Genomic DNA, 16667 nt, shown 5'->3' on the forward strand with positions numbered 1-16667 from the left:
TAGACATTGCCTGTTCTTTAATTTTTCAAGCATACTTACCATCTTGTTTATGTGCTCATGTTGTATCTCATATTGATTCTCTCTTTTATAGAATCCTATCAAAGTTCTTGCAATAGAAAACTCCTTTCACTATATTTTTTTTTAACTCTATCCATGTTTGCATCTTTAAAGATTTTTGGTTGTTTAGTCTTTGTTACTAGCTCTAAAAGGAATATAATGAAATTTGACTAGACTATTACGAAGCTTAGTAATTTTCTGCATAATGAATTAATGCATATACTTTAACATTGTAGAAATATACCACTAGTTCATATTTTGGCTTCATCTGGCACAACATTTCACATCATATCTATACATCAGGTGAAGTTATTAAATTGATCATTGTCCCAACATGTTAGTCCAATGTTAAAAATCTTTACTTCCAAGTTGTGACTTCTAGTTTATGATCAAGTGACAACCATCAATTATTTATTATTCTTCCTCGAGGGATCAATACTTTTTATTATCACTTGCTATTAGTTTTGAGTGTGTATACTTGCAAAAAGAAAGGGCTATATGACGTAATGTATTTGAATTAAATAACGTAATAATTACTACTACAAAAAATGCTTCTAATTTCGAATGTGAAATATATTTTACCTCGGCTTCAGTACCGAGATAACGAAAGGCGTCATAAAATGTAACGACTTATCACCTCAGTTTTTTAAACACCGAGGGATAAATTAATTTACACATGGGTTCAAACATCAGCATTTGCATTTTTATTATTTAAAAAACTAGCACTTCATACATCTCGATTTACAATAAAACCAATGGGTAAAATAAATTGTTTTTTTAATTGAAATTCGCTACATTATTTACCCAGAAAATAAATACAAATGATTTGTTTACAAACTACAATGTTTACACAAAATATTGCATTGTTTATACAGAATATTAAAATAAAAATTAGTTTATCCCTGAAGATCATATGTTGGATCTTCGACCCCTTGATATTTGGGCAAGATTAAATGTTTCACCTTGCAATTATTTGTTACTGATATAAAACAAAAAAAGAGTTAGAAAAATAAATGATTTTATGCTCAAATGAATATTTAAAAACACAAACTTTGAACCCATATAGTTTTCTGCACTTGCAATCCATCATAAAGAACTCTTAATGGCAAAAGTTAAAGTGGAAGATGTAGATAGTTTCAAGCGTTTCATGATGCTTCTTTATCAACTATAAATATTAGAACATCTTTATAATGGAAAATTTTTAGGTTTCACGTGGATCACGAATGGTAGTGTCTTGAGTGTTGATAATCATCAAATTGACGGTAAAGATTTGTTTAAGGACGGTGATCAATATCTAAAATTATCACGCTAAGTTATCCCCTTGGGTTTGTTAAAAATCGAGGTGAACATGATATTTTTATTTAAAAAATTACATTATTTACCTAGAATATTAAAAAACAATAATACAACAAAAGAAGAATGTTGGTGTAAGAAGTTATATGTTCCAAATATTACACGCATCCAATTTCTAGGAGTTATATGTTCCAACTATTGAATGTATCCAACTTCTAAAGGAATTATTTGTTCCAACATTGAAAAAATATTTTTCTGCACTTGCAATCCATCATAGAGAACTTTTTCAAGTTTTTAAATACAACAACAATAACAACAACACCATTTTGTGAGATGGATCCCAAAAGAATGATGTGTCAGAGTTTGGAGCGGCTACATATAAGTTATAATTAGGGTAAAATATGTTTAACGAGTGCTTTTATAGTAAAATCTGATTATTTTATTTCTTGGTTATTAAGGAAACCGACGAGATATATCATTTAGTTTACAAAAATAAATAAATTATAATAATAAAAAAAGTTCATGAATTATTTTCCTCTTGGATTTTTTGAATAACTGAGATAATAAGTTGATTGTCTCATCGATTTTGTTAAAAATCGTGGTAATATGTGGTTTCTATTTCTATAAAAAAATTATGGTGCACATTGGAATCATATCACTAGAATACCAATGGTCATCCATATTAAAAAACGTAACGTATCTTTTGGATTTTCAAGGTGGCGTTTGAGCTTCTCTAATTGTTTCACTTCCTATTCTCCACTTTATTTAAACATTATTCCTAGTTTCAATGTCTCATTTCCAACTCTTTGTGTCTTCAAACCTAGTTTCAAAGTCTTTTCTTTTCTTCAAAAATGTCTTCAACAACCTTAGATGAAAATCTTTTGTTCATTATCAATGAAAAGTTTGTCGATTTCGATGATTTGAAAGACAAAAATTTTGATCTAAGGAAAACTAAACAAACATTAAATGATTACTTTGACATTCTTCACGAACCCATCTACATTAATCTCGTTAAAGAGTTTTGGTTAAATGCCTCCATTGGACCATCTGGTCATGATGCTGAGTCAATCCAGTCATATGTCAATGGCTCTCCTATCACAACTACTCAGTCACTTATTGCTAAGACAATAAACTGTGAAGAGGAAAGTTGTTGTGTTGAACATTATATATTCAACAATGTCTACTCAGATCACCTTCGCCAAATTTATGTCAACTACGATAATCTCAGTAGTCCTGCTACTCTACTACCAATTGGAAAAAATTTGTATCAACTTCTAGAGTCAAATCTCCGTCCAAGAGAGAAACAACTGGAATCGCTTACTTGGAATGACAAACATCTCTTGTTATTCCTTACCAATAACATCAAATTTAATCTTCTTATTACCAGTTTTAACTTCTTAAAGAAAATGATAATCATCTCTAGAGAGGAAATGAATTTCATCATACCATATAGAAGAGTTCTTTATGAACTTTTTTCTTAGTTAAAGATAGTTAATAGTGATACTATTGAAGTTGAGTGGAGTCGGAATTTTGAATATGGAATAGTTATTTGTTGTTCTCTTTTAAATTAATGAAATATTTCATTTCATATTATTGCCTATTCATTTTTATTGATAACAAATTTTTTTAGAATTACTAATTAACAAGAAAAAAATGAAAATAAATTAACTATGAAAAGAAAGGATGATTGAAAGGTGTCAAGTGAGAAATCATTGAAAAACCCTTAAATGCAGTTACACGGATTTGAAGTGTGTTCCCTTATAGATATATTCTCTCGGTTTTCAAAAACACCGAGGTAATAGGTTTTTTATGGAGAAAATCTGGTGCTCACTTATAGCTATATTATCTCAGATTTTTATAAAATCGAGGGAAAAGGTTGATTTTTTAATTAAAAAATCAAACATGTCGCTCCCAGTACTTATACGCTCGATTTTTGACATGTTCGAGGTGAAAGCTTCATCATAAAAAATGTTATTTGTCGTAGTGAATCTTCATTAAATTGTAATATTATCTTTCCTAATGTAGAACATGACACATGGTCAACGCTACAAGACATAAAAACAAAAGAAACGAGCTGCAATGGGCACCCTTCTTGGTAGGTAGCCACTTCGAAGCAATAGGTGGTGAGCCCTGGATATGTAGATCTCGAACCATGTTTTCACTTGGGGACAGGGAAGGGGAACCGACCATTTGTCAAGTAGGATCCTTAGATACATCAAAGTAAAGTTTAGCTCTCAACCCGGTCAATGCAAGCCCGGGTTTAGGCCGATCGCATCGAAGATATGATGAAAAAAACTATTCAAGACTATATGATGAAATAAGATCATTTGAGATTATATGATGAACTAAAATCATTCAAGACTATATGATGAAATAAAATCGTTTGAAAATATGTGATGAAATAAAATCATTCAAGTAACAAATAGAATATCATGTGAAGGAAGAAAGTAGCATTCATCAGAAAAGGAATTTACAAAATAATCATGGGAAATTATTATTACAAGTACAATAACATGCATTCCTCATAAGTGACCAGCCTCCCCTCCAAAATATTCATTCATGAGTAGTTGTCAAAGGAGCAACGCCTAATACCTTTGGTTGTACCGCTCATATACAGGACGAGGCTTCACTTCTATCTTTGCAACTAGATACATCTATAAAATTTGCAGGTCCATATCTTAGGTTGGTCATTTCTATGAGAAAAAAACATAAAACAAGAACAATAAATGAGAGAGATATAAGTGATATATGGAAAAATTGAAGAAATGAAGTGATAGCAATGAAGAAGGAACCACTAAAAGATTCCAAAGGCCAAAATGGATCATAAAATCTAGAAGAGAAACATAGGGATAAGAGAAGTGTCGATGGGGTTCAGAGAAGGAGAATCAGAACTTGAGAGAGAGAGAGAGAGAGAGAGAGAGAGAGAGAGAGAGAGATGGTTTAAACAAAGAAATGTGGAAACATAACTTTTAATAGGAAATAACCTTTATATACTTAAGCAAAGTAGGAAATCCTATGATTACAACTAAAGAAAGATAAGAAGAAAAAATTTAACATATGGATTTGCCTCGAAATTGTAATGACACTTGAGCACCCTAAATGACAAAGCCACGCCTATCTTAGGGGTCTAGGGCCACATACAAAAGCGATCACATGAAACTATTTAGTGTCAAGATTTGTATTTAATGTGCTTGTTCCCAATGTCACTTACTCCCACTCGCCAAGTCTTTTCTACTCGTACCAGCCAAGAGCTTGTCGGGAACACTATGGTAGAGGATGAAAACGGCCCAATAAGCAACTCAATGGAAATCTCAGGGGTAACTTTTATGGACCGACCTTAGGCTAAAAAATGGAGAAGCTCAATTATGTGAAAGCCCATTCAAAAGGCATGAACGCTAGATTGTTGAAGGTCGAGTGATCATGTAGGCAGGAGGCTAACACCTGACTGTCATCCTCAGATTTTTGATTTCCGGCAAATTTAATATAAGGATTCTTTGCATATCACACAGGGTGACCTAGAGAGGTTTTTACCTTCTTTCGTGTATAAAGTTATTTACACTACTACAAAAGACACTTTTCGTACAATCTCTTACCACTATCACATATCCAGCCGAGGTAATACATGTTTATTAGGAGCCTTTTTTGTAAAAATACATATAATCAAGTCACAATTAACAACCTTTGTGATATGTTAAGAGTGACACGTTTCGAAATCCAACACCTGCAGTTTTTGTGTTTTTCGTTAATAAAAGTGTGTGTTGCCTTTATTTCTATTTTAAATAAAAAATTAAAATTTGTCACCACATTCAAAATTTAGAATCATGGTGAAATATCATGACATATCACCATGGTTGGTTTCATCAACCATTGTGAAATAGTTTACCTATATAAGCTAACTTCATTCACTTTATAACAAATTGCGTTGTAAGTGTGAAACCCTAACTTTTCTCGCGTTGTCCCAATCTCTCAAAATTGCATCCTAACTTCACAAAACTTCGACATAACTTCTCAAACTAGTATGAATCAAAGGAATATGTCACAAAACAAGCAAGCTCATTTCTTTGTTTTTTCGTTTTCCACAAATCTTTTGAAGTAAAGGTACGTGTGTAATTCTTTTTTTTCTTCAAAACTCCATTATTTTATTGTTGTAAGATGAGGTATGTAAACTTTTTAAGTTATTGTTGATGTATGTTGTTGTTGAGGTATGTTTGATAAGTGTGTTGTGTTTATGTTAAGGTTAGTTTATTATTTTGTAGATAAATTATATTGTTTGTATTTTTTGTTGATAAATGATTTATTTTTATTCATAAGTTTATGATTTTGTTGGCATATTTTTTGTAGAAGTTCGTTGATATTTTTCTTAGGTATGTTGCTAAATGTTGTTGCCGAGGTATGTTTGATAAATGTGTTGTATTTATGTTAAGGTTAGTTTATGATTTTAAATATAAATGATGTTGTTTGTGTTATTTATTGATAAATGATTTTGTTTTGTTCATAAGTTTATGATTTTGTTTACAGATATTTTGTTGAAATACCTTGATGTTTTTGTTAGGTATGTTGATAAATGTTGTTGTTGAGATATGTTTGATAAATTTATGTTAAGGTTAGTTTGTGATTTTGTAGATAAAAGTTGTTATTTGTGTTGTTTTTCATAAATGATTTGGTTTTGTTCATAAATTTATGATTTGTAATACATATTTTTTGTTGAAGTATGTTGATGTTTTAGTTAGGTATGATAATAAATGTTTTTATTGAGGTATGTTTGATAAATTTATGTTAAGGTTAGTTTATAATTTTGTAGATAAACGTTGTTGTTTGTTCATAAATGATGTTGTTTTGTTCACAAGTTTATGATTTAATTTAGATATTTTTTGTTGAAGTATGTTAATGTTTTAGTTAGGTATGTTAATAAAAGTTGTTGTTATTGTATGATGTGTTTTATAAGTATGTTAATGTTTATATTTTGTTTATTATATTAATAATGTTATTACTTGTACATTGCAGTTATCATGTTGTTCGTTCAACATATCCTAAAAGATAGTTTATTATATCGTATGTGGTTTGAGTGTTTTTACAACCCCTCATTGAATATATAATATTTATAATTGAATTATAAAATAATAATATGAAAAAATAAGTTATGTTAGAAAACAACAACTTACATTGATCAATCTTTTGTGAGCTTTCTGCAACCCATTATCTCTCGCTCTTTGAACGTTTAGAATTTGGTTCAATACTTCTAATTTTTCAATCAACGCTTCCTTTTTTACTATTTCATTTTGCAATTAACTAATACTTTGCATAATGAACTAGTAGTAAATGAAGTGTTGGTTGAAGAGTTATAAGCATTGAACCAAATTCTAATTGTTAAAGAGATATGTGGGTAATTGGTTGTAGAAAGCTTGAAAAACATTGATTAATGTAACTTGTTCTTCTAATATAACTCAATATTTCATACTATTAATTTCTAAATCAGATTTAAAAGTTAATATTTATTTAGTTGTTGCACTACGCCAAAAAGTGCTTTTGGCAGCACCAAAAAGAAAGCGCTTTTTAAAAAAAGCGCTGTAATAGCTTGAAAAAAAATTCGCGTATGTAAAGAAAGCGCTTTTAAGGTAAAAGCGCTCTTATAGGTCTCCACTTATGAAAGCGCTTTTAAGGTAAAAGCGCTCTTATAGGTCTCAGTCTCACATCTATGAGTTTCACACTTATGAAAGCGCTTTTAAGGTAAAAGCGCTCTTATAGGTCTCATGGGTTTCACACTTATGAAAGCGCTTTTAAGGTAAAAACGCTCTTATAGGTCTCAGTCTCACACACTTATGAAAGCGCTTTTAAGGTAAAAGCGCTCTTATAGGTCTCATGGGTTTCACACTTATGAAAGCGCTTTTGAGGTAAAAGCGCTCTTATAGGTCTCATGGGTTTCAGACTTATGAAAGCGCTTTTAAGGTAAAAGCGCTCTTATAGGTCTCAGTCTCACATCTATGAAAGCGCTTTCATGGTAAAAGCGCTCTCATAGGTCATTTATAAAAATTATAATAAATCTAATTTAAAAAATAGATAGAATCATGATTACTTTAAAAATTTAATTGAAAATATTGATTTTAAAAATCTTATTTCTTAATAAATCGTGTTTTTATCTTTTAAAAATTAATGTAAAAAAAAGGCGAATTCTTAAATACTTATATAATTAATTGAGTACTGTTACCTTCAATAAAAGTTGATTTAAAATATTGATTTGTTTTTCTTAAAAGTAAATATAAAAAGTGACGTACGTTCAATGTTATTGTTTAATTGGACGAGGTATGATATCCAACTAAATCCCAAGTTATCGAAGTGTTCACCGTAAAAATTATCGAACCTGCGTTTGATTAGGGTTTACACTTCGGAACTCTGAATTCTGAGCGGCATGGGAAAGAAGGAGAAGTCGAAAGCCAATGCAAGAGAGCACGAACAAGTCGGCGAAGCAACCGACAATCTCGACGGCGCTTCCACGCCATCACTCGTGTTCAGTAGCGATGATGATGATGACGAAGCCAATCAAGATCTGAGTCTCAGAATCGTTGAAAAGGCCCTACGAGCGCGAGAGGCAAAGCTTGCAACAAACGACGCCGTTTTAAACGGCGTTGATTCTTCTCTTGTTTCGCCATCGCAGCAATCTGAATTCAAGGTGATGCAAAGCGACGGCGTTTTGGATGGGTCGAGTGGGATCACTGCTTGGGAAATGATGGAAGAGAAGAAAACGACGAAGCTAATGGTGGACTCTGGGTTTTCAAGTGTACGTCTTATGCTGTGTTTGGTTTCTTCTAATTTCTGAAAAAGTGTTCTATTTTCTTCTGTTTTTATTGATTTTATATAGAATTGAATTTTCTTAGCGTATTTTGATAAATTGGAATAGACACACAAACTACTCCTTTGGAAATCAATTAGATTATGATTGTACTGAAAATGGGAAATTAGTTCAAAAATTGCATTGTATAAGTTTTTAATTTAAGTTTTGAGGTTTTTTAGTTTCTAGGATTTGGGTGAGATACATTGGATATTTTGTAATGCTTTTCTTTTTTCTGTAGGTTATTGTAGCTGCAGATCAAGAGGTGGAAGAGATAATCAAAACTACAGAGAACCGTGAGTCCGTGGATCTGGAAGCAAGTTCGGGTCAGATAGGCGACAATGTGGTTCTGCGAAAGCTGCTTGTGAGTTGATATATTTGATCTGAAATGTGATTGATTGATTTTCAAAATACTGTAAGCTGAGGAATGCTTAGTTGGGTATATCACTTCATGTTTCTTTTCTATCAGCGGGGTCCAAGATATTTTGACCCTCCAGATAGTAGTTGGGGAGCATGCTATAATTGTGGCGAGGAAGGTCATGCTGCTGTAAACTGTACAGAAGCGAAGCGGATGAAACCGTGCTATGTATGTGGTGGTTTGGGACACGTTGCAAAGCAATGTACTAAGGTATGTTTGCTTGCCTATTGGCTTCCGAAGGTTTAAAAGTGTTTATACTGAGATCTGCTTGATGTTTCTGTAGACGAATTGCTATATCTGTAAGAAAGGTGGCCACCGTGCCAAAGATTGTCCAGAGAAGCACATGTCGGCACGTGTTCCTAAAAGCTTAACGGTGTGCTTGAAGTGTGGGAATTCTGGGCATGATATGTTTTCATGCAGGAATGATTATTCACCGGATGATCTCAAGGTTGTTCTTTTCTTTTTTGTCATATATTACAAATTTGCTAGAGGTTTTTGGTTTAGTTTTCATTAGAATAGTGCCTTACATTGGATATGAATGGCTCAGTCAGTGATTCTTTTCTTTCTTTCTTTCTTTCTTTCTTCTGTTTGATTAGGAGATTCAATGTTATCTCTGCAAGACATTTGGCCATTTGTGCTGTGTCAATACTGCTGATGCAATACTGGGAGAAATTTCTTGTTACAAATGTGGTCAGATGGGTCATACTGGTTTGGTAAGTTATATTTAATAAATTATATTGTTATTTACGCGCCTTTCCTAATGTTTTTACAAGGGAGATTTTATCTGTCCTTTTGATCAGTTCCAGCTTCCACACAATTACATATTCATAATTTGAGAATAATTTAATAAAAACTAAAAAATATACTGAAAATCTCTTTCAATCACTACCCTTAAATTTCTTGGTGGCATTTATGGTATAACATTAGGAGTGCATATTGAGAACTATAAGCTGAAGTGCTGAACCCTTGAGAACTTGAAGTTAAATGGGTCATTTTATGCATAACTAATTATATGATATTAGTAGTTCACAATTAGATATTCCCTAAAATGAATGGATGCTGCATCATAACTAGCAAGTAGCAAATGCATGTACATCTTGTAAGGAAGGACATGGTAAACATGGGAATGAGAACTGAATTGGGACCCGTGAAGATGGTGAATGGACAAATTATCCGGATATGAAGCAATTAGTTGATACGTAAGTGAGACTGTTCTAAATATTCGTGTATATTTATGTGAGATTGTTCTAAATATATGTTTTTATTTTGTTAGATCAATAAAAGTGTTCCGATCTCAAAGACAAGCTCGAGTACCACGTACTAAATCCAGCAACATTACGTGGATAAAAGTGCAGGTACTTTAATTTTCACAATTTTGCTTATAATAGTGATGCTACTTGATAAGAAAAGATAACTATACATTCTTATTTATTTTTCTATGTAGTGTCCTCTACAGCGCAACGGTATCGATTGCGGATACTTTGTAATGAGGTTTATGAGGGAAATCATTAATATGAATCAAATAGAGATTCCAATCACGGTATGGATTTATAACTTAGGATTTGTTTTAATATTTATCGAATATTTCATATTATTTATTACTTTTAACTAAATCATGCATATTATGTTTTGTTATGTAGTACTTTGATGAATACAAGTGTGCTCATTACACGAGACTGCAGTTGGAACAAATCAAGGAGGAATTGTGTCAATATTTTATTGAGAAAAGATTAATTAGTATATAATGGTTTCAAAATAACATGAATACTTTGATGAAGAATGGTTTCTGGTTGGCAAGTGTATAGTTCTTTATATTTTTAACAGATTAGTTATGACTCCAAATAGGCCGTATAACATATTAGTTTTGACTTGTGTATAGTTCTTTATAATTTTAGTGATATCTTTAATTTCATGGATAGATTAATGTGTTCATTCTTGTGTTGGTTTGCTTTAAAAAATTACAAATGCTTGAATTATGACTCCAAATGTGTTCAGTGCCTATCTATCCTTGTGTTGGTTTGCTTGAATTATGACTCCAAATGTGTTCATTCTTGTGTTGGTTTGCTTGTGTTGGTTTAAAAAATTACAAATGCTTGAATTATGACTCCAAATGCTTGAATTAGAGAGGCTTGATTTACAGGTTTATGGGATTATTCCCAAAAAATATTACAGGTTGAAATGGTAGGCTTAAACTGAAGGCAGCGTTTTGTTATTTTACTAGAGGAAAAGACAGCGCTTTTTAGTAAAAAGCGCTGCTAAAGGTTGTCAATAGAGAGCGCTTTTTACTAAAAAGCGCTGCTAAAGGTTGTCAATAGAGAGCGCTTTTTAGTAAAAAGCGCTGCTATAGGTTGTCAATAGAGAGCGCTTTTTACTAAAAAGCGCTGCTATAGGTTGTCAATAGAGAGCGCTTTTTAGTAAAAAGCGCTGCTATAGGTGGTATATAGACAACCTTTAAGAGCGCTTTTTACTCAAAAGCGCTGCTAAAGGTTGTCAATAGAGAGCGCTTTTTAGTAAAAAGCGCTCTTAAAGGTTGTCTATATACCACCTTTAGCAGCGCTTTTTACTAAAAAGCGCTCTCTATTGACAACCTTTAGCAGCGCTTTTTAGTAAACAAAAAGCGCTGCTAAAACCTATAGCAGCGCCACCTACGGCAGCGCTTTTAAGCGCTTTTAAAGGCCAAAAAAAGCGCTCTCATAGGTCTTTTTTGGCGTAGTGTTGGCGAAATAAGCATTCCACATAAGTTATAATAAACTCAAGTATACATATCACAACATTTGCTAGTTATAATTGTGGTGAAATATTGTACACTAAGTCTTTCACTACAGTTGTAACTTTCAATTATGGTGAAATATTTAAAAATTATCAAATTCTAGCACTGGGTATCGAATCACTGACCTCATCATTTTACTATGATTGTTTTTCACAACCGTAGTCATATGTAACGCGCTACTGGATTTTTACTACGATTTCTTGCCCGTGGTGATAAAGTTGTACATAATATCACACCTCACGTTACCACAGTTGATCAACTGTAATGATATCCTTTTATGAACCATGGTTGAAATGTCTTTTCAGTAGTAGTCTTACGTGTCAAAACTGAGGTATTTTACTCATTCTCTCACTCATACTACTTCTGATTAGGAATGTAAATGGATATCCATGGGATGAATAATATGATATATTTGTTCGCCCTGTTGGGTAAATATAATATCCATACCTGCTCCATATATGTGTGGGTATCCGTTGGGCTGCTAATCTGCGGGTTTTGAGGTATCCACCGATATTTACAATATTCATGGATAACTTTTTTGTTCTAAAATTATTATTTGAAAAAGAAATTCAGCTTCTTTTAAAAACACAAAAAACATATTATCACTTAACATCCATCACTATAAGAAAAACTGTCTCCAACCACGTGATAGAGTGAAGTGAAAATCACGTGGCAAAAAAAAGGAGTTGTGACGTGAATATCACGTGGCTACATGTTTTTATTATTAAAAAATTGAGATTATTGCTTGCACATGAGAAAGACATAAAAAATTTAAAATGTTGTAACGTGTTAATAACATCGCAACTTTAAAAATAAAATAAAAAAGTAAAAGAAGTCAAGCGTGTACAGATTAACACATGGAAAAGATAAAAAATAATTTTAAACAAAATGTTGTATCGTGGTAATCACGTCGCAACTTTAAAAGTAAAATAAATTAAGTGAAAGAAGTCGGACGTGCACAGTTAGCAGGTGGAGGAAAATTTTAAAATTTTAAAATTTTAGTTGTGACGTGAAAATCACGTCGCAACTTGAAATTAAAAAACTGGAAAAAAAATGAGGGATACTGATTTGATGGGGAACATTTGACTGCCATGTTTATTTCAAAAATTTCTTAATTTTTTTCTTCAAATTTAAATATATATTGCGTTGTTGGTTGTTATTGTAAATCTATTATGTAGGGTTTATTTTAAACATAGAATATTATTAAAATAAATATATAGTTATTAATATATTTAAACAGATTTTTTTTTATAAAAAAACAGAATTTAAGTTTTTCAGAATATATTATTCTATTTATATATTATTCTTTTAAAATCAAAAATTATTTTTCATAATATATTATTAAAATATATTATTTTTTAGAATATTATTTTTCATAGTATATTATATTTTCAATAAAAACAGAATATAAGTTTATAATATATTCTTTTTTGTAATATATTATTTGTTATATTATATTTTTTATTTTAAATAAAAACATAATATATTATATTTTGATTTTTATTCTTATGGTAGATAATCAAAAACAAAATATATTATATAAACAAAATATTAAAATTAGAATAAATTATATATATATATATATATATATATATATATATATATATATATATATATATATATATATATATTTAAAAATAATATAATTTTTTGGCCACGTGATAATCATGTCGCAAGCCATTGTCCCCTTATCTGTCATCCTACTACTCTGAATCACCTCAGATAAAACTGAAAAACATATTGTAAAGTGATTCTCACGTGACAAAGTTGCGACATGATTTTCATGTGGAAATAGAGTTGTCACTCGTACTCCTGCCGTGTGAAAGTTCACGTCGCAAAAAATATGTTGTGAAGTGATTTTTCACGTTGTGACGTGAATATCAAGTGACTACATACAATTTTTTTTGTAGTGTATATAATTCACTCTCAATTTAACAACACAATTTTATACATTAATATTCTTCAAAACATAATAACATCCAAATATAATATCCATATGTTTCATTTTTAACCAAAAAAAAAAATGAAAGATATTGTAATTGTGAGTTATGGTGGAAGAGCTGACGACACTGAAGTAGAAAGAGAGACATTGGTTGGACTAAGGAATGATGATATTTATTGGTTGGACGTTGGAATTAATGAAGTGAAATCTAAAGTATAGAAAAAGTTTAGATATGAAATGATCAAATATGATTCGTATGGAATGTGAAAGATTTTCTTTAAACAAAATTAAAAAAATAAATAGTTTTTTTAAAGATAAAAGAATAAAATATAATAAATTAATAATATTTAAATAATTTTTATAATTTATTAACAGACACGAGATACAAGTATCATTAAACTCATAATTGTATTTATTAAAAAAATAAATATTTAAATATTCATGCATTTTATTTATGAGATATTAGAAAATTTGACTCTTATTTATGACGGATTTATCTACCGGTCTTTTTATTATCTCTTTTTCTCCTTATTTTTTTAAAATCAAGTTTAGAATGTTAACCCGTCAATTCCGTATCATTCCCCTTATCAAAAGTTCAATCACCCACATTTGAATCCTACTGCATTCCATCATTAACTATTTCTCATTCTTGAACTAAAGAATTTGTCAAATACTAACTTTTATGAAGAATAGAGTATAAGTGAAATCATGATAGCATGTGCTTAAGAAATTCATTAATTTTATATTGTGATAACTTAGCAAGATTATAGGCAGGTGAATCCCAAACTCATCATTAAATTACTTAATTTGATGCTCTCTCAATAAAAGAGTGAGAAATACTTGTTTTCTTCACGAGTTTCATAAGCATCCAAACCATGCTCTCATATTGAAAAACCACAACAAACTTTGGTTCATTTTATCATCTTTAATATTTAAAATATAATTAATCTTAGTGCATGCATGGTGGCAATCATTTTCTGAGTGCGTTCAAAAGGACCTTCCCACCACATAACTAATCATTTTTCAAAAAGTTGTTAACCCCTTTTTTATTACATTTAGTCAATAAATTAGAAATATAATACACTATAGTCTCTAATTCGTTATTTGGACTTAATCAATAGTGCTATTGTGGAGTTTTATTTAAGCTATTTGTTTATTTTTAATCAAGAGTTTTAATATAGATTGAGTAATCCTAAAGGTACTTAGTTATTGAGAAACTTATAGCCACCTAAAACTCTCAAACTATCACTATCAGTACAATATGATTAATGGATACCACCACACTTCGCAGAAAATGTTACCACTTTTTTCAGCCACTTGTTGGAGATATATCTCCTCCAAACTTGGTATTTTCTAGAACTATTTGAATGACTATATAAAATAATCTCATAATAGTCAAGAAAAAATAAATTAAGGATCAAAGATTAATGGACAGAGAGCTACAACGTTAAACTAAACAAATATGAAAACTAGTTAAATAAAATAATAAAAAAGATACTTGATTTCATTGATCATTCTCAAAATAACATACTACTGTTAACTTGATATATAAAGCTCTAAGTACATCGTAGTCATTCATATAACACAATCTTAAAAAAAAAATTTAAAATTTAAAATTTAATACTAACTAATATATAAAATTGCTATATAAAATATCAAATTAATAATTAATAAATTTCCATGCGAAAGCCCAAACATGCATCAACATCTCGCATACATAACATCGCATCATAAATATTTTCTAAAAATTCACTCCTCAACTTATACTCAATTTCGATCCATCGAAATCCGGAATTTCCCAACTGTTGTTAGGGATTTTTCCCAGTAAAGTCAACATTCGTTCTCAAAATAATTCCCCAGACAGAGTCAGGTATTCTAGCCGTCGCTAAAGAATTGTCATTGTACTTCTTCTATCCCCTAGGAGTCATCACCATATTTTCATTCTTCCCCGCAGAGTCAAGTATTCTTAGTCGTTATTAAGAATTGTCACTGCACTTTCCCTTTTTTTAGACACTAGGTGTTTTGGGCTCATTCCCCCAAGCCGAGTCAGATATTCATAGCCAGGAATCATCTTTGAACTCCTTCCCAAGCTAAAGTCAGGTATTTCTAGTCGTTGCTAGGAATCATCACTGAACTAGTTGATTCTTTCCCCAATAGATGTCAGGTATTCTAGTCGTTGCTAGGAATCATCAATGAACCTATGTATATTCCTCAGCAGAGTCAGGTATTCTAGCCGTAGCTGAGAATCATCACTACCTTCTTGAGAAATTTACCCCCACTCGAGTAAGGTATTCCAGCCTTCGTTGAGAATCGTCACTAAACGACTTCTTTCCCCCACAGAGTCGGGTATTCTAGCCGTCGCTCAGAATCATCATCGTACTTTGTCATTTCTCTCCACATGAGTCAGATGTTCCAATTGTTGCTAGGAGTCATCGTTTGAACTCATTTATTATTCCCCACTGAATCAGGTATTCTAGTCGTTGCTAAGAATCATCGTTAAATTCACTTGGTCGATCCCCAATACATGTCAGGTATTCCAGCCGTTGCTGAGAATCATCACTGAATCTATATTTTCCCCATCAGAGTTAGGTGTTTCAGTCGTTATTGGGAATCACCGTGTTTTTTCTCCTCAACCATTGCTAGGGGCAGTCATCCTTTTCCTTTTATCGATCTCCTCATTCCCCAGCAGAGTTTTCTTCCTTTCGTTTTCTTGGAGTTTTGACATCGAGCTTTTCTCATTGAAAAGATACTTATGTTGCATACATCGCATTGCATGCATAATCATCATAACCATGCATAATCCTCATCAACTCATATTACTACTACCCCCATCAGGGAAATTTTCCGGTTACTCATATTAGTATTTAATCCCCTCATACCATGAATGTATTGGAAGTCGTTGATATCCATACCTTCATATTCGAGAAGGTTAAATAGGGTCAGCTGTCATACCCTCAAATTTACCCTATCCTATATCACCTTCTTAAACCCTAATCCATGAGCATACATATCACACATGTTATCTCATATGTATATATACTTAACAATCCACAATAATCCACAAATTCAAGGCATGAGATTCATCTGTGAAGATTCAAGACCCCCAGGCCATGTTGAGGTATGCTCAAGTCACCTTAACCCTAATCTCATCCTCAAGCATCCCACAAAGCTTGGAGGATCACTCAAGTCATCTCACTCACTCCCCAAACCCATTTTGGGTGGTGAGTCCCCTTTTAAAGAAGCTTCAAGATTCATCTGGTCACCCAAGGACCAAACCCTAGCTCTTGACCCCATTTGACTTGTACAAGTCATGATTTACTATGGATCTTAGCCATGCCATTGAGGATCCCTCAAATCCAAA

At 31.6% G+C, this 16667-nt stretch overlaps 1 protein-coding gene across 4 annotated transcripts; it reads left to right on the forward strand.

Annotated features, from left to right (window-relative positions):
• Positions 1–7613: 7613 nt before the first annotated feature.
• On the forward strand, positions 7614–10356 carry LOC127073501 (cold shock protein 1). Of its 4 annotated transcripts, none has more exons than XM_051014659.1 (9): positions 7614–8125; positions 8418–8540; positions 8646–8804; positions 8878–9042; positions 9191–9307; positions 9631–9793; positions 9868–9949; positions 10039–10134; positions 10235–10356. In XM_051014659.1, the coding sequence occupies exons 1-6, from the start codon at positions 7757–7759 to the stop codon at positions 9673–9675; spliced, it is 978 nt and encodes a 325-aa protein (XP_050870616.1). In that variant the 5' UTR covers positions 7614–7756; the 3' UTR covers positions 9676–9793; positions 9868–9949; positions 10039–10134; positions 10235–10356. The 4 variants fall into 4 exon arrangements, with proteins under 4 accessions (XP_050870616.1, XP_050870618.1, XP_050870614.1 ...); XM_051014661.1 differs by having other exon boundaries at positions 9620–9793; positions 10235–10355; XM_051014657.1 differs by having other exon boundaries at positions 9669–9793; positions 10235–10355.
• The last annotated feature ends 6311 nt before the right edge of the window (positions 10357–16667 follow it).

Source organism: Lathyrus oleraceus, chromosome 4 (assembly GCF_024323335.1).
Source record: "Lathyrus oleraceus cultivar Zhongwan6 chromosome 4, CAAS_Psat_ZW6_1.0, whole genome shotgun sequence".
NCBI lineage: Eukaryota > Viridiplantae > Streptophyta > Magnoliopsida > Fabales > Fabaceae > Lathyrus > Lathyrus oleraceus.